The sequence below is a fragment of the Loxodonta africana genome, chromosome 14 (genome assembly GCF_030014295.1).
Source record: "Loxodonta africana isolate mLoxAfr1 chromosome 14, mLoxAfr1.hap2, whole genome shotgun sequence".
NCBI classification, from domain to species: Eukaryota; Metazoa; Chordata; class Mammalia; order Proboscidea; family Elephantidae; genus Loxodonta; species Loxodonta africana.
The window spans coordinates 59,762,130-59,786,530 of record NC_087355.1 but is presented as its reverse complement, the minus strand read 5'-3'; the positions used below and the strand labels follow the sequence as shown (position 1 = coordinate 59,786,530).

General features: G+C 35.6%; 1 protein-coding gene across 1 annotated transcript in view; it reads right to left on the bottom strand.

Annotated features, from left to right (window-relative positions):
- The window catches only part of PKHD1L1 (PKHD1 like 1), a 180,768-nt gene that overhangs the window by 99,895 nt on the left and 56,472 nt on the right, over positions 1–24,401 (bottom strand). The window contains exons 22-31 of the mRNA XM_064268002.1: positions 15,902–16,065; positions 14,351–14,523; positions 12,549–12,696; positions 9,541–9,695; positions 7,370–7,492; positions 6,593–6,698; positions 3,780–3,890; positions 1,875–2,039; positions 762–883; positions 414–546 (exon numbers count right to left, since the gene is read on the bottom strand). Of these exons, the coding sequence (XP_064124072.1) occupies positions 414–546; positions 762–883; positions 1,875–2,039; positions 3,780–3,890; positions 6,593–6,698; positions 7,370–7,492; positions 9,541–9,695; positions 12,549–12,696; positions 14,351–14,523; positions 15,902–16,065 (1,400 nt within the window). The remainder of the gene's footprint in view (positions 1–413; positions 547–761; positions 884–1,874; positions 2,040–3,779; positions 3,891–6,592; positions 6,699–7,369; positions 7,493–9,540; positions 9,696–12,548; positions 12,697–14,350; positions 14,524–15,901; positions 16,066–24,401) is intronic.

Here is a 24,401-nt window from a genome sequence, read left to right as displayed (position 1 = left end):
AATAAGTTTTAGAAAAAGTTCCAACTTATTATCAAGTGTGAAATGTGCCTATTAAATAAACCAATTCATCTATTTTATTACATTTTGGAAATCCTAACATTTTCAGAGGCAAAAAGAAAAAGAATGAAAATGCTGATGGTGCCCAGGTGGAAATAAAATCCTTGTTTAGTTGTTTCACAAAGAAAACAAGACGGCAAAGCATTTTTTTCCTAAACTTAACATTTCTCCCCTTATTTCACATATTCAAAAGGGAACTAATAAATAGACTAATCGTGGTTAAAAAAAAAAAAAAAGCCGGTGACTGGTTTCACTTTATGAAACAGAACTGCAGGAGAAACTGTGCTTCAAAAGACTTTTTAGATGTGGTTTCTATATCAATGTTAAATGACTGATATTACTGAACAATTCCTTACCGAGTATTGCCCGTTCTTTGGGGTTAAAATCAGTTATAACTGGAGTCTGTAAACAGTTATAACTAAAAGCATCATTTGCTGTGGCTTGAAATCCATCAGTAATAATTGATACATTAACTGTACCTTCAATTCTCTGAAATAGGAAGATAAAGTGAACAGTTAGAAAATATTAAATGTTGAGATGCACGAATACAGTGGATAAAATAGAATCATTCACTATAAACTTTTGAAGATATTATGTTTCAAAATCATAAATCAAAATCAGTTTTCAGATATTTAGAGAGTTGTAGTATCAAATTTAGGTTGTGTTTGAATTCCAGAGAAAAAGGCTGAAATTGGTTGCCTTACTTTTGGTGTTCTGCAGGTTATAATATTCAAATCCACTTCAACCACACTGCAGGTTTCATTTCCAACTAATACCTTTGAATTTTCATTAAAGCCAAATCCAGATATAGTCAGTAGAGTACCACCTTCGTAAGAAAAGAACAAAGCAAAATAAAAAACAGATTAACTATAACAACAACAACAACAACAACAACAACTTTTTGGCAATAATCTAACTCCTCATTCAAGAATTGTCCAGTAATCCAAGAAATGAACTGGCAAATAGATCAAGGACAAAACTCAGGATTACTGATTTAGCTGGTGTCCAATCACCACCACACAACAAGTCTGAGTGCTGAAGCCTGGAGCCATAGAAGTGCTGAGCAAAGAGATTTTATGAAACAGTAAATTTGCAATTACCATTTGCTTTGGGATATACTACTAGCAACTATTACTTTTTATACTAGCTTCAACCTAAAGAGAAATTAGGCTGTTTCTATTTGTTTAACCATCTATGGGTGGGAAATGTGGGTGAATTAAGACTCTCACCAAACTCAAATTTTATGCCTCCCAGTAAATGGAAAACAAAAGACAAAATAAATAAAATAAACACATAAGTCACAAATCCAGATCAAATCCAAAGCACAAAATTTAAAACTAAGTATGGTAAAAAAAAAACAGAACACAAAGGAAATGAAGCAGAACAGGAAAAATGTGTTGTTTTCTTTCTATCCTGTGCATCAGCCTTCCTTTCTCTGATTTGTTCCCAGAACTTTTTCTGGGTCAAGTAGCTCCACTGAGACCATGGTCACAAACGGAGCAGCTGGGAAGCAGAATAATAACTAATAAATCTTATCTTGACATAATTGATGAGCTTGTTATAGAAACATGTAATAATTGATGATATTAATTCAATAACCTAAGATGTACATATAAGCAGTCACCCTGACTTGACTTCATAAGAAACAAAAGAATTAGTCAGCCATTTAATCACTGTGCCTTCTGAAAGGGTACCCTCCTTTGTTCTATATATGGGAGCTTTGAGTTCCCCCCTCCCCTTCACTTTGTTCCAGAAACAGCACAACAAAGTGAAGGAAATATACCTAATTTTCGTTGTTTAGCCCTATTAACTCTTACCTGCTAGGCTTCCAGAAGCAGGCCAGATGTGTGAGATGTGACTCTGATAGGTGAAGTGGAATACCTCATCCTTCACATTCTGTGCTAGTCCAACATCAGCTATGGACACAGCAACTGGGAAATGTCCAGCACTTCCGTTCTGAATCTGGCATTTGATCTCTTTTTCTTGTGATAAAAAAGAAAAAAATGATAAAGCAAATATTGTTGTGAGACAAAATTACTGAAAATTTATATTTGCAAATGTTAACATTGGAATTCATTTTTATACCACAGGAAATACATCTAAAGACAACAACTCAGGCATTAATTGGGGGAAAATCTTTATAAACTACATGATGCTAGAAATCAGATCCTCTTAGAAAACAGGTAAACCAACAACAGAAGAAAAGGAAAGAATTTGCTTCTGATTGCTACTGTGCCCCCCTCACCCCCAAAAAGGCTATAGTAGTAGTACTCATAATCCTAATCTATAAGGTCATTTATATTAAGAATTCTAAAATTTTTGGTCCAATATATTGCTTATGTCTGAAACTGACAAAAGCAAAACACTAGGCTTCATCAAAAATTAAATGAAAACATATTCTTCACTTCATTTAAAACAATATATAGGTACTTATAGGTGCAGTTTTGACTGTTAGATCTCAAGAATACATAAAAAAATCTAGATTTAAAACATCAATGATTTGGAAGATGGATCCGTTTATATAATTCCAATCTATTAAAATTAAGAAAAATACCTAGGATTATGAAAGAAAATTTTTAGGGAAATAAATACTTATGGCCCTCATTATTTTAAGGGGTAGAAAATGTAAATAATCTTTAAATTCTATGTTGATGGTAGAGGCTCTGTTGGAACACAAGCAAGGGAAGGTGACCCTGTCCTCTTGCCACCTGACTAATGTGGTATTATCAAATCATGGGCAGAGGGGACCATGGAACACCAGAGTAGCAATTCATAGATTCTTTCTTTCTTTTTTTTTTTTTTATTGGCTTTAAATGAAAATTCACAGAGCAAAGTAGTTTCTCAGTAAACAATAAATATATTGCTTTGTGACATTGGTTGCCAACCCTACAAAGTGTCAACACTCTCCCCTTCTCAAACTTGGGTTACAGCTTTCCTGTCCCATTACAGCTTTCCTGTCCCCTCCTGCCTTCTTGTCCCTGCCCCTGGGTTGGTGTGCCCATTTAGTCTCATTTTGTTTTATGGATCTGTCTAATCTTTAGATGAAGGGTGAACCTCAGGAGTGACTTCATTACTTAGCTAAAAGGGTGTACAGGGACCACAGTCTCCAGATTTCTCCAGTCTCTGTCAGACCAGTAAGCCTGGTCTTTTTTTGTGAGCTATAATTTTGTCCAATATTTTTTTCCAGCTCTGTCCAAGACCCTGTATTGTGATCCCCGTTAGATCAGTCGGTGGGGGTAGCCAGGCACCATCTGGTTGTGCTGGACTCAGTCTGGTGGAGGCTGTGATAATTGTGGTCCATTAGCCCTTTAGACTAACCTTTCCCTTGTGTCTTTGGTTTTCTTCACTCTCCCCTGCTCCAGATGGGGTAGGACCAGTGTAGTAACTTAGATGGCTGCTCACAAACTTTTAAGATCCCACAATTCATATATTCTTTTGTTCTAAAGTCACACCCAAGAAAGCATTCATGTAACTACTTTTATGAAGGGAGAAAAATGAACAAAAATCAACTGCTATGTGATAAAGACACTCAAGTTTGACAGTGAAAGAACTAGTCTGTGGTTATCACCAAAGATTAAAAAATTAAGGCATTTATCCAGATCAGGTTAGCAATTTCATAACTCCATAGGATACTTATAGGATAAATATAATTGTAATGCTACTCTTTTGAGTCTACTTTCTCTTAGAGCGAAAAATTTAATAATAATTTTTGAAAGACCTACCATTCACAGAAAGAAGAGAGCAGCCTATTGGTCCAACTGAGACTGATACAGCTGAACTAGGAGAAAATCCAGAGCCTGATATGGTTAGAATTGTGCTTTCTTCATAGGACCCTGAAAATGATAGATTTAAATAACAATATTAAAGTGACAAAAATAATAGAATCTGTTGTTAGGGAAACAGATATTTCCTTAGAGAAGATACAAGATATATGCAATATCTTCTAAAAGATATAAACAATAAACCTATAAGCACAGTGGGTGGGGGAAGACAAACTCATTTGGTCATGCTATTTTTTTTCCATTTAATTACTCTACATTGCTTCACATTTAGAATCTGGGTGTTAACAGATATCAGTGGAAATAATTATCTGATTGAAAGTACAATATGAGGTAAGGAAAATTATTCTTAGGAAAAAGCAACTAAACAGAGATCTCTACATGGTAACTTGGTATGTGATAGAATTGTCATCACAAATTCATGAGGAACGGATAAACTACAATAAATGGGTAGACACTTCCCTTTTGAAAAGAAAATAAGATTCCTCTATCTAGGTTAATACGCATTCTAAACTACCTGGGATATTTCCCATTTACACTTGTTGTCCCAGTATCTCATACTGAATATTTTTCCATTCACACTTAAAAGTATCCAGGTTTGCTGTATAAATTACATGACCACCCTTCTTATACAACACCATACACAAAGTAGATTCCACATGGATTTAAATAGCTAAGAATGAAAACAAAACTTTAAAATATAATCAAATATCTTAATGACTTAGGGTAGAGATGGATTTTTTAAACAAGATACTAGAAACCATGGCTAATTATAAAGGGAAAGATAAATTAGAATAAATCAATATTTTAATTGCCTCCATGCAGAAGACACTAAAAGTTAAAACAAGTGGTATACTGAGAAAAGATATATACAAAGAATTGGTGAACAGAATATATAATAAAGAGTTATAAGTCAGTAGAAAAAGACAATCTAATAAAAAATGGACAAGCAATTTTCTGAAGAAGAAATAATCTGAAAGGCCAATGAACATTTGAGAAGATGTTCACATGCATTACTAATAAAAGGCAATTAAAACAGTGATGAGATAACTCTGATCACCTCTCAGATTAGCCAAAATTTGTAAGCTGATAATATCAAGTATCAGCAAGGACATAGCGCATATGGTGCTCTCATACTTGCTGTTGTACCGCCACTTCGATGCCATCTAGTAAACTGAATGTGCATATTATTATCCAGGAAGTCTACATCTGGGCATATACCCTAAAGAAGCTCTAGCATGTATGCAACTGGAGAGGTATACAACCAAGCTCAATATAGTCCTATCTGTAAAGCCAAAAAATTGAAAACAATCTAAATGTCTATCAATATAGGAACAAATAAATAAAGACTGGTATATTCAGGAAGTAGTTTAAAAGGATGAGTTAGATGTACGAGACCACATGGATATATCTCAACTTAATGCTGAATGACAAAAGTAAGATACAGAAAGATATTCCCATTGTAATATCTCATTTGCAAACTTAAAAAAACTGGCAAAATTACCATATGTGGGTGCACTATATACAAAAGGTATTAAAATAGCATGGAAGAATACACACAAAATTAATTATTGTGATTGCCTCCGGGGAGGTTTGTAGGGGACTAGAATGAGGGATGGTACTTAAAGGGGAATTTAACAATTTCTATAATATTTTTCTTAGATTTGTAATCAAAAGTAAACATGGAAAAATGTTAATTATTAGTTTTCAGTGAGGGGAATATGGGTTTTTTATAACATTCTTTTTACTTATCTTTTCATTACTTTTAAATTTATCGAAATGTGGCAAAAAGACTGTTCAACCCGTTAATTTTTTAGAATAAGAAACAATTCTTTTTAAGAAGTACATGTAAAAATGAAAAATAATGGTGAATTATAATATAAAATATATATTTAAAAAGTGCATAAAGACAGTACCAAAAGACTATGACCAAATTAAAGACATCAAATCCTTCAAGGTTTGGCCTCATGTAACATGAATTATCCGAAAATTAATATTGTTGTAAAAAAAAAACAAACTGAAGAATATATTCTTTCAACACAGAAAGATACATTAATTTTAAAATTTCAATGTATTTTATTTTTTACTGACATAAAATTAGTAGGAAAATTTCCCCACTGGCCATCAAGACTACATATGTGACTTTATTAGCTTACCTTTGTGATTAAAAAAAAAAAAGTGACCCCTTACAACCCTGAGTCCTATTGTCCATTTTAATCCTGGGGAGCTAGAAACAAATTATAATCACTGTATTTTAAAAACAATAACATACTATGAAGAGATGGTATAATGTATTTCCTAGAATGAGTTCTTGGCAAGAATTACATCTCTTATTCTCAGACCTAAGACCCAGTTATCGTCTTTTACTAAACAGCAGCTGTCTTGTTACTAGCCTTTTTAATACTAAATCTCCCAGAGGAAGAGATCTCACATGATGAAAGATTCCAATTAATAGCCTAGCTAATTCAGTCTAACAAGAATGCCTCAGTGTCAGAGTAAAATTTTAGACACTGGTTCCAGCTGGTGAAACTACAGAAGTATAGAAGCAGGTGGTGCAATTTCAAAGACAATATTTATTGTTTTCAAAAATAAATATTTAGTGCTCTTTCTATAGCTTTCTGATCTAATCAATTGTTTTTCACTATGTAGGTCTGTCTGTTTGCCTTGGTTATGATAACAGTCTATAAAATATCATGATCGGAGTTTTTGCTTGCTCCCTCCCACCCCAAACTCCAAGTTAAAAAGCAAAAGGTTACCTTGAGAAGGGTTGATGGCCAAGACTAGGGGAGTAGTCATGGGATCCCATGTAAACTCACAGTCACCTGAACATTTAGCTGGAATTCCATTGACATAGACTTGAACCTTAAAATAAAGAAACACAGAGCTAGAGAACAGGGGTAAAGCGGCAGCATGGTTAGGTAGAATATGTACAGGATTTAGAACCAAATGATGAAATTTATTTGCTTTATAAAAGGTAGTATGTTCTACTTATATTTTTCTGCTTTGAACCTTCCCTCATTCATTCATTCAGCAAATGTGCCTACTTGTGTCAGGTGCAGTTGTAAATGCTGGGACACAACATTTAAAAAGTCAGATGATGTCATCCTTACTGTCACCCAATTTTGGTGGAGTAGAAAGTACATTAGATCAGACACAAACAAACAAGTAAATGTGTATCATGTCTGTTAGTGATTAGCGCCAGGATGAAAAACATTGTTCTTGGGCAAGTCACCTAAGCTCTCTGCACTTTAATTTCTTCCTCATCAAAACAGTCACCTTAACAATTACTTCAAAGAGCTATTGCCAGCATTAAACAAAAGAATATATTTTCAAATTCTAATAGGCAAGAGAACTTAGAAACCCATTCTTTTGTTATAAGGACCCCCAAAGTCATAAAATAATATTGAGTTGGTAAACTATTAACACAACTAAAAATGTCATCCCTCCTATTTAGCTAGGTCTTTAATATGTTACAAACTAGTTACACATTTAAAATTATGTTAAATGTTATAAGAAAATAGTTTCAGAAATACCTGCGGCTGTTGATTGGGTGTACGAAGTAGGTCTCCAAGAATGCGCTGTCTGAATAAGCCACCTTCCTTTATCTTTGTGACTGTCATATTAGCCTTTTCTCCAATAATGTTGGAATCATTAGTCTATTTTACACAAAATTAATTTATCAGAAAGACTATGATAGACATAACCACACTAATTTTTACTTTCAAATTTAAACATGCTTGAAAGTGAACATAAGCTAACGGATGTAAGAAAAAATATTCAAAGCCACTTTGTCACATTGCCTGAAGGAGAAATCTCTTAAAAAATGAGCAAAATCTATCCAAGGAAAAAATACTAGTAAGGCTATTGTGATATCATGCATTGTATAAATTACAACTTTGAGTTAAGTTATAATGTTAACTTTAATTTTCAGAATTAATAAATTTTGTCTAAAGAAAATGAATTAACTAAATTTGATTTTCTTAAAAATGTTCTACACTTTTTCTAAATATGACACTTTGATAAATGACTGTTGAATGTTAGAACTATCTTTCTACCCAAGAGTCAAACTTTTCCCTTTAGCATTTTTCACCTGAGACTACCCTGATTTATCTTCCGCTCCTGAAATTATATTTCCTTCCAATGGTAAAAACAGAACCAAATCAAATCATCATGTACCATCCAAATTCCTTTGCCAATGTGGTAGCCTTCTGATGTAGTCAAGGGCTAGCAAAAAGATGGGAGTCTCATGCTGGGCCATGCTTGAGCTAGTGATGAAGGAAGAGAAAAGACGAATAAGCAGAGAAAGAAGAGGAGATGTATAGTCAGAGGTAGAGATACCAAGATGGAGAAGAGTCACTAGAGTTGTACTGGTTCCAGAATTTTCCAATTCAGCTTCCAGGCCATATGTTTTCTTAAAATAATCCCATGTCTACTGACTAATTTGCAAATAAATACAAACTTGTTTTCTCCGTTTACATACCATTTTTGTTTCCTGCTCTCACTCTTCCTCCTTTTTTTCTTTTTTCAAAAATGTTTTCCTAAGTAAAGTTCTGCCTTTTTTTTTTTTTTCACCTTATGTCATGGCCATCTTTCCATGTGAGTATATGTGGGTCTACATATGGTTGTGCAGTATTTATGCTGAAGTTGTGTCACTTAAATAACCACCAGTTTGCAGGGTTTTGTTGTTACAAATAATACTTCTGTGACTATATCATTTTATATCTCTATTATTTTAGTAGGATAGAATTATATAATTAAGATTGCTGAATCATAGGGTATCTATATTCAGACACTACTAAATTATCCTTTGAGAAAGTTGTATTAATTTACTTTCTCACCAACAGTTCATGAGAGTATTTTCTCAGTCTATTCTAGACTCCCCTCCTTCAAATACTCTGAGCCCTAGACCTCTTTCCCCACTCCTTTCCACACTCTAACAAACCAAAGGTAATTAGATGAGAGTTTAAGGCGTGAATCCCTTATAAACTTAAAAATTATTCATAGTCCCCAAATACAGCTCTTCTGGTAGGATTATAGACAGTGAGGCAGATTTTGGCTGGTCCCCCTCACCCCTTTAAAATACATACAGATTTAGTTCTGAAACTGGCTCTGCCTATGCTTCTCCTGCCCTCACTAAGAGTCTTCTAACACTCATATTCCTGAACTTTTCCCATATAGAATAGGGAATAAAGTACCAACACCTATTCACCCTGAAAGAGAATACCTGGCTAACTTAATTCAGAACAATCCTGTCAATTTCCTCTTCTATATTTTGTCTATAGTTTGCATTTTTTAAACATATATACACAGTCTCAAATTCTCTTTGGAATGAAAACCCAAAACCAAAAGTGTTGCCGTTGAGTCCACAGAACTGCCCCATAGGGTTCTGAGGAGTGGCTGGTGGATTTGAACTGCCAATGTTTGGTTAGCAGCCATAGCTGTTAACCACAGTGCCACGAGGGCTCCTTTGGAAAGAGAACTTGTTGCTGTTCAGTTGATTCTGACTCATAGTGACCCTACAGGACAGAGTAGAACTGCCCCATAGTGTTTCCAAGGAGTGCCTGGTGGATTCAAACTGCTGACATTTTGGTTAGCAGCCATAGCACTTAACCACTGCACCACCAGGGCTCCCTTTGGAATGAGGCAGGTACAAATAAGCAAACAAGACATAGAATGAAAAAGAAATCAAACCAAATGAAAGCACCTGTAGAATATTCTGCTTTCCACACATGCTCCTCCACTTGATTGTCCATGAATATCCAGCACAGGTTCCCTCTCGAGTAACTGAAACTCGTCCCATTTCTCCCAGGCTCTGGAGAGCAAACTGTAAATCTGCAGCTGACACAGCAGCAGGGAGGCCTGCGCTCACAGAGGGGAGCAGAGGAGTCAAACATTCATAAACCGTTCTATGTTTAAGAGACATGAAATGTGTACTATGTACGATCACTTGTCAACCAAATGTCCTTCCCCAATATAGTAAGAATGAAATTTGCATCTCTAACCTATATCAAGAATTTATATACTTCTTGGAAGCAAAATTACATAGTTAATGTATTTCAAACTGTTGTGTTGGCTCAAACACCTTTATTTATAATAACAATTTACTTTATAAATAACCTATCAGCCATGGTTATAAATTAGTAACAAATGTTGGGAATGTAAACTTTTATATCTGATAAGGCAGTAAAGAAAATGTAAAAATGAAAATGTCATTTGTTCTGGATAATTTAGCTTTATATTACCGGCATAATTTCAACTATATAAATTATGTAAAGACATAATGCTAGAAAGGAATACACTAACATGTTTATAACAGTTGTCTAAATTAGTGCTGTCCAATATATATATACTGTGAGTCACATACAACTTTTAGATTTGTAGCAGCCATATTTTTAAAAGTAAAAAAAAAAAGATAAAATTATTTTTAACAATACACTGTATTTAATTCATTATAAAAACCTGTTGTCACTGAGTCCATTCCAGCTCATAATGACCCCATGTGTGTCAGAGTAGAACTGTGCTCCACAGGGTTTTCTTGGCTGTAATCTTACAGAAGCAGGATACCAGGTCATTTTTCCATGGCACTGCTGGGTGATTTGAACCACCAATCTTTTGATTAGTAGCCAAGAGCAAACGGTTTGCACCACCCAGGGGCTCATCATTATAGTCAAAATGTTATTAATTCAACATGTGATACTAACCATATTTCAAGTGCTCAGTTGCTATGTGAGCCTCATGGCTACCATATTGGACAGATCTAGATTATTCTACTACTGTTGTTTTTTTAAAAATAATATTCCTCAAGGCACAACAATAGGTCTCTATATGGCCGGAGCAACAGAAAAGAAGGAGAGTCAGAAGTAGGAGACGAAAATAAAATGTGTGGCTAATTGCCTCCGTGAAGAATTGCCTCCTTTGCCATGAGACCAGAAAAACTAAATGGTGCCTGGCTACTGTTATTGAACATTTTGATCAAAGAGTCTATAGAAGAATCCTGATCAAAAGGGGAAAAATGAAGAATGGAATATCAAATTCTTGTGGTCTCCAGAATTTCTGGAGCCACAGAGGCTGGATGAACCCCTGAAACTATTGCCCTAGGATAATCTTTAAACCTGAAATCTTATACCAAAAATATCCCCGGAAGCCTTCTTAAAACCAAATAATTGTTTAGCTTAGCTAGTTAAGAATGTCTGCCTTGAGCACTGTGCTCCTTTAAGATCTATCTACATGATATCAAATTGACAAAAGTAACTCGAAAGATTTGATAGGAAACTTAAGGGCCTCTGAGTTTATGTTAATGGGGAGGAACATCTTGGAAAAGGAGGGTGAGAGTAGTTACACAACTCGAAGAATGTAATCAGTGTCACTTTATTATACATGTAGAAATTGTCAAACTGGTGTATGTTCTGCTGTGTATATTCTCACCAACTAAAAATAAAATAAATTATAAAAAAGTTAAATTAATTAAAAAAAGCATCAACTCAGTAAGTGTAAATGAAATTTAAGTAATTAAACTTACAATGACAAAAAACAATATTCCAACTTTCAATTTTTATAGTATTTTAATATTATTATTTCTCTGGTTACTCTAGTAATGAAAAATCACTTTCAAAAACGTACACAATCATAGAAAAGTCTGATTTATGAAAGCCATGGTTTTAACCACTTTCAGAGAAATGACTGAGTTTGTTGTATATCTTTGTAGTCTGTTGTCTCTTATATTACTTAAGTAAATGTAATCACTACTTAAAATATTAGCTTTGGATTAAAAAAAAAAAAACTCATAGTGACCCTACAGGACAGAGGAGAATTGCCCCATAGGGTTTCCAAGGAGCAGCTGGTGCATTCGAACTGCTGACATTTTGGTTAGCAGCCAAACTCTCAACCACTATGCCACCAGGGTTTCCTAACTTTGGATGGGTGGGTTCTTTTCTACTCTGTTAAAGGAAAGGTATAAAACAAAAACATTATAATTAGCTATTAACTGGCCATAATATGATGCATACTAATATTCACGCACCTGTGCGATTAGACATTTAAATGCAGAAATAATAAGTAACCCAGCAATTCTAGTCCTAGGTATATACCCAAAAGACCTGAAAATAGACGCAAACAGATACTTGTACACTAATTATCATTGCAGCACCATTCACCATAGTCAAAAGGTGAAAACAACCCAACGTCCATCGACAGAAGAATGGATAAGCAAAATGTGGAACGTTATTCAGTCATAAAGAGAAATGAATTTCTGATGCATGCTACAAACTGGATGAACTTCGAAAACATTTTGCTGAGAAAAGTAAGTCAGACAGAAAAGGACAAGTATTGTGTAATCTAACCTATATGAAATATCTAGAACAGGCAAATGCATAGGCACCAGAGTTTATGAGTGGTTACCAAGGGCAGGTAGGAGAGGAAAATGGAAAGTTATTGCTTAAGGAGCACTGACTTCCTGTTAAGGATGATGGAAAAATTTAGAAATGGATAGTGATGATGATTGCACAATGTGGGAAATGTAATTAACGTCATAAGCGTATACGTGAAATGGTTGACATGGCAAATGTGTTACATGTATTTTACCATAATAAAAAAAAACTTTTTTAAAGAAATAACAATAAGGAGTAACTTTTCAAGCGAAATAACAGGTAATATTTTATGCACTATATATATGTGTAGTCACACACACAAACGTTCAGAATATTTTCCATATACCTTTGAGAATATGTCCATAAGCTTGAATGTCAAAGCTACCACTTAGAGGTGCAGACGCTGCTTGAATTCTTTGAATACGAATCTGAGACTCCCCTGGCCAATTATTTCCTCTGTAAACAGATTCATTCTCCGTCTCATTTGTGATTATCTAATTTCCAAAATAAATATTGATAAAATGATTAAACTTGAAACTGGCTAACATGATTTCTATTTCACCATGGTACAAACCTGTGACATGACATAAATGAGCCTAATGTATTCAGGATTCATCAGGACATTAAAGAGTGTCACATAAATCAACACAGGCCACACATACATGGCTGCAATAATGAGGCCAAAGTCAACTCAGTCATCTGTGCGGCAATCAGCCCAAACCGAAGTGATACCTCATTAATTCAGAATGCACCCTCCATCACTCAAGGAATAAATATTTATTGAACAGGCATTCTGTTCAAGGTACAGTAATAATCACCACGGGGAGGCAGAGAAGCACGAAATAAATTCTTGGCTATTAGTTCACTAAAAACCTTTTTGGAGAAATAATACAGGGACTCGAAAACTCAAGACAGGATATGGTCAGCAGAGTAACCAGCCCAGACACAGGAAATACTCGTTTAATGTTAAGTGGATGCCAACGAAGTGATGGAAGTAAAACCAAACCCATTGCCATTGAGTCGATTCCAACTCACGACTGTCAACTCCAGTGGTGAGAATTACACTCTCTTGCTTCTGGTACCTCACAGTCATTGCTTAATCTTGTAGAATTAAAAATTACAAGCCCTATACCCCACAAAAATGATTAAATATAAGTGACAAGAAACACGCACGAAAATGTTCAAATAAGCTTTTTTCATAATAGCCCCAAACTGGAAACAACATAAAAGCCCATTAACAGAATAGATAAATTGTGATATATTCACACATGGACTATTGGGCATCAACGAAAAAGAATGAACTACAGCTACATGCAACAATATGAATCTCTGTCAAGGGTGACAAAAAATTTGGAAACAAATTGTGGTGACATAACATGATGTATGTAATTAATGTTCTGAGGGTAAAAAAAGTGAGATACAAAAGAGTGCACATTGTTTAACTCCACTGATACGAAGTTTTAAAACAGGCAAAACTAATCAATGCTGGTAGAAGCCGTTTATTCAGCAGAAAGTTCTCTCTGTGAGACCTTAATATAATTATACTGGCTAATTATTACTTAATTTTTAACCTTGAGTCTATCATACTTCGTTTTTATTTGTTGTAGGGAATTATGTTAACACATTTATGTTTTTATAGGAAATTAAACTAAAAATACTCATTATATTTGTAATATTTAATGAATTATTGATCTTATACAGAACTCAACCAATATAAAAAAAAGTTCATATCCTTTTGGAATTATGGAAAACCACATCTTTTCCTCCTTGTATTAATTTTGATACAAGTAAAAATAAGAGGAAACAATTTAAAAACAATGCAGAATCTGAACTTTTCGTTCAATAATCTCTGTTCAAGGGTATTTGCTGGAAGAGAACTCATTTTTCCTTTTGAGTTAATTGAGAAATCACTGCTTAAATCTGACTAACTGTCTTTTTAAGGATATTTTCTATTTAAGGATATTTGAAGAATTTTTAATGTTTACAGTCAATTTTCATACTCAAGTTGAAAAAGCTTCTAAATCTTCATTTATCCTTCAATAACTGTCTTGTCCTATTTTGACCTGCATGAAGCTATTTTAAAAATTTTTAAAGTTTACTGCATTGAAACTAATGCTCCATAAGTTGATCCATGTACTTCAGCCTTACCTGCCCAAAGCCAGTAGCCATCATGGGGATATGATAACTGCAATTATATGGAGTCATGGTGACAGAATACTGGTTCGTCATAGTTGATCCATTTATTTTGGTCCGATTCACCTGAAAGTGCTTTAAATATATTCCTCTACTTGTTAATGCTGGTAATCTTCTCTTTGGCAATTCTAAAGAACATAAATAAAGTAAATGGGAGATAAAATTGCATAGCTTCTGAGGCTAAAAAGAAAATCATTAACTAATGTCAACATATAGAATAAGCTGTAGGAGAGTAGTTCGGGAAGCGTAGTAAACTTTCACTTCTAAAATATAAATCTTTAATGTCTTTCAATATATGAACACTATCGATTAAAACAAAGTATTTAAAACCCACCAAGCCCTGGTTCCACCAAGTCTTCTATGGGCCAGTTACCTTTGCTCTTGTCTAGGTTTCTTGAATATGATGCTCATTAGATTGTGTGCTAGCTACATCAAGGCAGGACAAGGGCTGTCTTGTTCACTACTCTTTCCTTAGTACCCTGCACAGTGCCTGACACGTGGTAATTGCTGAATGACTGATATTTAGTGATCTACGTCATTCGCCAATCATAATATAAATGTGGTGATGGCAGATTCAAAAGTTGTGACTATGAACTAGTAACGTTTAGTTTTTCTTATCAGTTGACTCATAGAGTTACACTACAAGGCAGTTCCAAAGGAAAGGATTCCAAAAGTCCCCTGAAAAATGGAAGTAATCACTTTCAAGGTGACTATTTATAGTTAGGGAGGAACCCTGGTAGCTCAGTGGTTAAGCACTCAACTGCTAACCAAAAGGTAGGCGGTTTGAACCCACTAGTTGCTCCATGAAAGAAAGGTATGTCAGTCTGCTTCTGTAAGGATACTGCCTTGGAAACCCTATAGGGCAGCTCTGCTCTGTCCTGTAAGGTTGCTATGAGTCAGAGTTGACTTGAAGACAATGAGTTTTTTTTTTTTTTTTTTTTTGTGAGGCTGATTTTTTAAATAAGATTGTAGAGTTAGCATATATTATTTCATTATATCTCATATATGCAAGAGACTATTAGCATGACTAGAAAAACAATGCTGACGATGAAGTTTTTATTTATAACACAGCATTGTTAGTTATTACTATTAGTTCCCTGGAAAGTTTCAATACAATCTTACTAAACAGATGTCAATGTAAACAGTTGCTTTTTAGAAATAGATCTCTATCATGGTAGTTGGCTTCTCAAAGACAAAATAAGACAAAATGGAAATGGTTTAGAAAGTTTATTTACCTATAAACAGAAACCAGGACTATAAAACTAATTATTGCCATAGTGAGAAAGTTTGCATTAAGGATATATTTACCTTTATAATAATCACCTTGCCCAGCTCATTAAAAATAAAGGTAAATCATAATATTATTGAAATGAAAGAATGACACATTAATATCTAGAGATTAATATTTCTGTTTATACTACAGAATATAAAAACAGTTTCCATGGTAAAATTTTACTACAAGACAGATGTAAAAGGTTCAAGTAGACCTGAAATAAGACAAAATACCATCCAATGTTGAGATCGTAGATGTCTGTCCAATGTATACTATATCCACATAGAAGGACTCTGATTGTGATGCCTTCTGTAAACTAATCCTTTGAAGAGAAAAATTAGTCCCAGCATATTTGGTTTGTATGAGGTCTAGAAGGTCTACACAAGTATAGGTCCAGCTGAAATAAGATTGGTTAAAATTAGGATAGGTCTATAAAAAAAAAAAAGTCTATAGATCAGTTTAGTTCAAACAAATACACTACTAAAAGCTCAAAGAACATTTTCATAAGGAGACCAACAAGCATGCTTTATTATCACAGAAAAGTAGCCTTAACAAGGCACAGCAGGCAGAAACTAACATTGGTGGTAACAGGTTTAATATTGCCAACAAACGTAAGTTTTCTTTTATTCGTAGCCTTGGCAGTAGCCACAGAAATGTAAAATGGTTCTACCAACACTAACCTTGATGTAAAGCTCACTGAAAAAAGAGACACAACTGCAGTCAACTTGCTCTGACAGGGATTACAACAGAGAGTCCCTGACGGAGCTGGAGAATAATGCAGAACAAAATTTTAACTCACAAAAAACGACCAGTCTTACTGGACTGAAAGAGACTGGAGAACCCCTTAGAGTATGGCCCCTGGCTCAGTGTCATGGACTAAATTATGTCCCCCCAAAAATGTGTGCATCAATTTGGCTAGGCCTTGATTCCCAGAATTGTGTGATTTTTCCATATGTTGTAAATCCTGCCTCTATGATGTTAATGAGGTAGGACAGGCAGCAGTTATGTTAACGAGGCAGGACTCAATCTACAAGATTGGATTGGGCCTTGAACCAATCTCTTTTGAAATATAAAAGAGAGAAGCTAGCAGAAAGACAGGACCTCATACAACCAAGAAAACAGTGCTGGGAGCTGAGCACATCCTTTGGACCCAGGGTCCCTGCTCGGAGAAGCTCCCAGTCTGGGGGAAGATTGAGGAGAAGGCCTCCAGAGAGAGAAAGACTTCCCCTGGAGCTGAAGTCCTGAATTTGAACTTTTAGCCTACTTTACTGTGAGGAAATAAACTTCTGTTTGTTAAAGCCATCCACTTGTGGTATTTCTGTTATAGCAGCATTAGATGACTAGGACACTCAGTAATGAAGTCACTCCTGAGGTTCACTCTTCAGCCAAAGATTAGACAGGCCCATGAAAGAAAATGAGACTAAAGAGGCATACTAGCCCAGGGGCAAGGACTAGAACGCAGGAGGGGACAGAAAAGCTGGTGACTGGGAACCCAAGGTTGAGAATGAAGAGTGTTGACAAGTCGTGGGGTTGGTAACCAATGTCGCAAAACATTATGCGGACTAATTGTTTAATCAGAAGCTTGTTTTGTAAGCCGTCATCTAAAGTACAATAATAAATTTAAAAAGAAGAGACAGAGAAAGAAAAAAAAGCAAGCCACAGCCTAAATACCCCCAGGAAAGTTGTGCTTTGGAGGTGGGAGTGGTTCTGAAATAGTTCCAAGCTCAGAGTTAATGGACCCAAGAAGAGGAAAAAAAAAAAAAAAAAAAAACTGGAGACAACTATTTTGGTGCAAAATGTCAGGGATAGAATAGTAAATCCAGTCCAGTACTAAGCAAAAACTGGAACTTGATATTACTTCCAAAAGAGCCCTCTGGAGTAGCATTGCCCACTCTTGTAAATGACAAAAAAGGTGTGAAGTAATTTGCAGATACAAATGATTGCACAGTACCTCTTAAATCTGTCATTTAGATTCAGATTTTCCAATAAAAGTTAACTACATTGGAATCCTATACGTTGTAATCAAGCAACTCAGCTATAAGAATTTGCAACGAAGGATAAGTACTGTCATCCAAATAACTAAATACAGTTTAACAATAATCTTTACATCAGCTGTCACTATAGTTCTTAACCAACTGGTTTGTTTGGGTCTCTTCTATTCTCATTTTCTTCATGGTTCACAAACTCATCATGGGATCTAGCTCTAACAATTTCAAGTTTAGACCACACATGTCAGTTCAGAAAATTGTACGCAGGACTACATTAAGTTAAAGTACTCTTTAAACTGAAAATATATATATATATATATATGATATTTGAACTGAAGCATACTATTAATTATATAATCTGAAGTTTTAAAGAGCACTACTTAGAAAATCTGATATACTAAAAGTTTTCAAAACCTTTAATAAAGCTATTTTTCCAGTCTAATACATTACAACGAATTATGGAGTATACACATGTCTAAAGGTATGGAATGAAAGCTGGCCTCCACATTTTGAAAATAGTGTTGGAATGATGAAGAAATCATAAAGTTTGAAATTGCACAGGTGAGAAACAGCTTCACTCACCCAGTCTTTATCCAGAAACTAATTCCTTCATCAAGACTGTCCTTTCTTCCCATCCAATCTCCTTTATCACCTTGCTTGTTTTTATTTCTTGTTTTTTTCTTTTGTTTATGGTTAGCATTTGGTTCTATTTCCAACTTTGGGTCATCCCCCCTCCCCGACTCTGTCTGGGTAGTGAGGGGGAAGCACTGATTCTGCTTCACACTTCTTCCATATCTGATAGTTCTAAGTTATCATAAACCAACCAGAAAAAAAAAAAAAAAAAAAACAACCTGTTGCCATTGGGTCGATTCCGACTTTTATAACGACCCTACAGGACAGAATAGAACTGCCCTGTGGGTTTCCAAGAAGTGGCTGATGGGTTCCAACTGCTGGCCTTTTGGTTACCAGAGAAAAGACCTGGAGATTTGCTCTCTTACAGTCTAGGAAACCATATGGGGAAGTTCTACTCTGCTATGAGTCAGAATACATTCAACATCACACAACAACAACAACAAAGTAGAATACAAACCATATAGATCTATACAAAATAGAGAAGATTTTAACATAGCTTTATGACAGGAAAAAATACTAGAAATGTTTTCAAGATATGGAAATTATACCATGGTTACTTGTAAAACACAAACTCCATATAAAAAATCTAAAATTGCATAGAGGAAATGTTATATGTCTTGATTAGGGTGATTATTATATGACTGTATACATATGTCAGCTTGTTAAACTGTGCACTTAAAAAATGAATTTTACTTTTTGTAAATTACACATCAATAAACATGACTTTAAAAATTATGGTGAAGGGGGAGGTGGAGCCAAGATGGTGGAATAGACAGATGCTTCTGTCGAGCCCTCTTTACAACAAAGACCTGAAAAAACAAGTGAAACGAGTATATTTGTGACAAGCTGGGAGCCCTGAGCATCAAAGGCAAGCTTAGACAACGAACTGAGGGGCAGGGGAAGGAAGAGACTGTTCAGAAGTGGAGACGAGTTACTGGACCTGAATCGCGGGGAGCCCTCAGGCACCATTCCAGGGCCTGTGCGGTGGCGGGCGGCAGGGGGCTGGGACTAGCCTTCGGTCACAGTTTCCTCAGGGAGAAGTGGCAGCCACACAGCCCACTCACACCTCCGGAACCTGAGCAGAAGGACGCTCTCGGCAAAAGCTAAGTACTTGCGTATATTTTACCGCACACCTCCCCCCCAACCCCAATCCAGCTTCAGAGGCTGAATCCCTAGGCCTGAGATAGACCCTGGTGAGCACCTGGAGCCATTCTCCCAGCCTTGGGGAAGGAAAAAATTTGCAACTGGGGGGAAAGATAATTTGCTAGCTCCATTAACTGGGTGAGCTCAGGACAGAAGCAGCTCCTGTCCAGGCATAAACCGTCCGTGGACCTTAAGCACCTTTCCCTTCTGCATGGACCTGTGTGGGCCTATTTCGGGAGAATAGGCCCTTGTTGGCAAACTCCAACCATTTCAACGGTGCGGTGGAGAGGTGGGTGTTTGACGTTTGACACTGCTTTGCCTATTAAACAAGGTCCTCACCTACCCACAACAGGTACTGAAGGACTGGTGGCTCAACTTGGGTCGCCCAGCCACCCGTGACAGGGGTCCAGGGATAACTGGTACCTCCCAGTCCTTACAACAAAAACTTTGGGTGCCCATGGTCCCTTTGCAGAGCTCACCCACCAGAATGCTCTAGGGAACAGAGATGTGTTTTCCTCAGAGACACTTGGGGGTCGGTTCTTAGCCCCCTGCCTTGTTCAGAGCGTGACCCCCTGCTGCAATCAGAAACCAGTATATACACCAATCACCTCTGCCCCTCTAAGACTGTAGGACAGAGCCTGTACCATACACTTGATAACAGCTACCTGGAAACCTGAGCTGAATTCATACAAGAAAACTGAATGGACTCCTAGACTGATATACCTGATAACAGCTCTAGCCAGCTGGGGACAGGACATCAGAGCTCCAAAGGTGAAAATAATCAAGCTAGCTCACTCAAGCGACCCATAGGGGTATACCAAAACAAAACAAAGCAAGCAGCTACAGTAAGCAAGCATAAACTAATACAATCACTTACAGATGGCTCGGAGACAACAGTCAATATCAAGTCACATAAAGAAACAGGCCATGATCACCTCAACAGGCTCTCAAAACAAAGAATCCAGGGATCTTTTAGGTGAAAGTGCATTACTGGAATTACCAGATGCAGAATACAAAAGTTTAATATACAGAACCCTTCAAGACATCAGGAAGGAAATGAGGCAATACATAGAACAAGCCAAGGAACACACAGATAAAGCAACTGAAGAAATCAGAAAGATTATTCAGAAATATAATGAAAAGTTTAATAAGCTGGAAAAATCCATAGACAGCAATCAGAAATTCAGAAGATTAACAATAAAATTACAGAATTAGATAACTCAGCAGAAAGTCAGAGGAGCAGAATTGAGCAAGTAGAAGCTAGAATTTCTGAACTCGAAGATAAATCACTTGGCACTAATATATTTGAAGAAAAATCAGATAAAAGAATTAAAAAAAATGAAGAAACCTTAAGAATCATGTGAGACTGTATCAAGAGAAATAACCTATGAATGATTGGAATACCAGAACAGGGAGGGATAACAGAAAATACAGAGAAAATTGTTGAGGATTTGTTGGCAGAAAACTTCCTTGATATTGTGAAAGGTGAAAAGATATCTATCCAAGATGCTCATTGAACTCCACATAAGGTAGATCTGAAAAGAAAGTAACCAAGACATACTATAATCAAGCTTGCCAAAACCAAAGATAAAGAGACAATTGTAAGAGCAGTGAGGGATAAAAGAAAAGTCACCTACAAGGGAGAGCCAGTAAGAATAAGCTCAGACTACTTGGCAGAAACCATGCAGGCAAGAAGGTAATGGGGTGACATATTCAAAAAATTGAAGGAAAAAAATTGCCTGCCAAGAATCATATATCCATCAAAACTGTCTCTTAAATATGAAGGTGAAATTAAGACATTTCCAGATAAACACACACACACACAAAAAAATACAAGTTGAGGGAATTTGTAAAAACAAAACCAAAACTACAAGAAATACTAAAGGGATTTCTTTGGTTAGAAAATCAATAGTATCAAGTATCGACCCAAGACTAGAACACTGGGCAAAGCAACCAGAAGTCAACTCAGACAGGGAAATCCAAAAAAAAAAAAAAAAAAAAAAGCCCAACACAGGGTAACAGCGATGTTATTATATAAAAGAAGACAACATTAAAATAATAAAGAGAGACTAAGAAATGTAATCATACACCTTCCATATGGAGAGGAAGATACAGCGATACAAAGACATAAAAGTTAGTTATAAATTTAGAAAAATAGGGGTAAATAATAAGGTAACCACAAAGGAGACAAACTATCCTACTCATCAAAATAAAATACAAGGGAAAAATACAGACTCAGCAGAAACAAAATCAACAACAAATATGAGGAAAGGACAATATATAAAGGAAATCTACTCAGCACATAAAATCAAGTGGGAAAAAGAAACTGTTAACACACAAAAAAAGACATCAAAATGATAGCACTAAATTCATACCTATCCATAATTACCCTGAATGTAAATGGACTAAATGCACCAATAAAGAGACAGAGAGTAGCAGAACAGATTAAAATACAAGATTCGTCTATATGCTGCCTGCAAGAGACACACCTTAGACTTAGAGAAACAAACAAACTAAAACTCAAAGGATGGAAAAAAAATATATGAAGCAAACAACAATCAAAAAAGAGCAGGAGTGGCAATATTGATTTCTGACAAAATAGACTTTAAAGTTAAATCCATCAGAAAGGATAAGGAAGGACACTATATAATGATTAAAGGGACAATACACCAAGAAGATATAACCATATTAAATATTTATGCACCCAATGACAGGGCTACAAGATACATAAACTCCATCAGCATTGAAAAGTGAGATAGACAGCTCCACGATAATAGTAGGAGACTTCAACACACCGCTTTCAGTGAAAGACAGGACATCTAGAAAGAAGCTCAATAAAGACACAGAAGATCTAAATGCCACAATCAACCAACTTGACCTCGTAGACATATACAGAACACTCCACCCATCAGCAACCAACTATACTTTCTTTTCTAGTGCACATGGAACATTCTCTAGAATAAACCACATATTAGGTCATAAAGCAAGCCTTAGCAGAATCCAAAACATTGAAGTATTACAAAGCATCTTCTCTGACCATAAGGTCATAAAAGTGGAAATCAATAACATGTAAAGCTAGGAAAAGAAATCAAACACTTGGAAACTGAACAATACCCTGCTGAAAAAAGACTGGATTATAGAAGACATTAAGGGTGGAATAAAGAAATTCATAGAATCCAATGAGAACGAAAACACTTCCTATCAGAACCTTTGGGACACAGCAAAAGCGTTGCTCAGTGGTCAATTTATATCAATAAATGCACACATCCAAAAAGAAGAAAGGGCCAAAATCAAAGAACTATCCCTACACCTTGAACAAATAGAAAGAGAGCAACAAAAGAAACCCACAGGCACCAGAAGAAAACAAATGATAAAAATTAGAGTTGAACTAAATGAAATAGAAAACAGAAAAACAGTTGAAAGTATTAACAAAACCAAAAGCTGGTTTTTTGAAAACTCAACAAAATTGATGAACCACTGGCCAAACTGACAAGAGAAAAGCAAGAGAGGAAGCAAATAACCCGAATAAGAAATGAGATGGGCGATATTACAACAGACCCAACTGAAATTAAAAGAATCATATCAGATTACTATGAAAAACTATACTCAAACGAATTTGAAAACCTACAAGAAATGGATGAATTCCTAGAAATGCAATACCTACCTAAACTAACACAAACAGAGGTAGAACAACTAAATAGACCCATAACAAAAGAAGAGATTGAAAAGGTAGTCAAAAAACTCCCAACAAAAAAAAGCCCTGATCTGGATGGCTTCAATGCAGAGTTCTACCAAACTTTCAGAGAAGAGTTAACACCACTACTACTAAAGGTATTTCAGAGCATAGAAAAGGATGGAATACTACCAAACTTATTCTATGAAGCGACCATATCCCTGATACCAAAACCAGGCAAAGATACCTCAAGAAAAGAAAATTATAGACCTATATCCCTCATGAATGTAGGTGCAAAAATCCTCAGCAAAATTCTAGCCAATAGAATTCAATAACATATCAAAAAAATAATTCACCATGACTAAGTGGGATTCATACCAGGTATGCAGGGATGGTTCAACATTACAAAAACAATTAATGCAATCCACCACATAAATAAAACAAAAGACAATAATCACATGATTTTATCAATTGATGCAGAAAAGGCATTTGACAAAGTTCAACACTCATTCCTGATTAAAAATCTCAGCAAAATAGAAATAGAAGGAAAATTTCTCAACATAATAAAGGGCATTTTTATACAAAGCCAACAGCCAACATTACCCTAAATGGAGAGAGCCTGAAAACATTCCCATTGAGATCAGAACCAGACAAGGAAGCCTTTTATCACCACTCTTATTCAACATTGTGCTGGAAGTCCTAGCCAGAGCAATTAGGCTAGATAAAGAAATAAAGGGCATCCAGATTGGCAAGGAAGAAGTCAAAGTATCTCTATTTGCAGATGACATGATCTTATACACAGAAAACCCTAAGGAATCTTCCAGAAAACTACTGAAACTAACAGAAGAGTTCAGCAGAGTATTGGGATATAAGATAAACATACAAAAATCAGTTGGATTCCTCTACACCAACAAAAAGAACATCGAAGAGGAAATCACCAAATCAATGCCATTTACAGTAGCCCCCAAGAAGATAAAATACTTAGAAATAAATCTTACCAGAGATGTAAAAGGCTTATACAAAGAAAACTGCAAAACACTTCTGCAAGAAACCAAAAGAGACTACATAAGTGGAAGGACATACCTTGCTCATGGATAGGAAGACTTAAGATTATAAAAATGTCTATTCTACCAAAAGCAATCTGTACATTTAATGCAATTCCAATCCAAATCCCAATGACATTCTTTAATGAGATAGAGAAACAAATCACCGATTTCATATGGAAGGGAAAGAGGTCCCGGATAAATAAGGCATTACTGAAAAAGAAGAACAAAGTGGGAGGCCTTACTTTTCCTG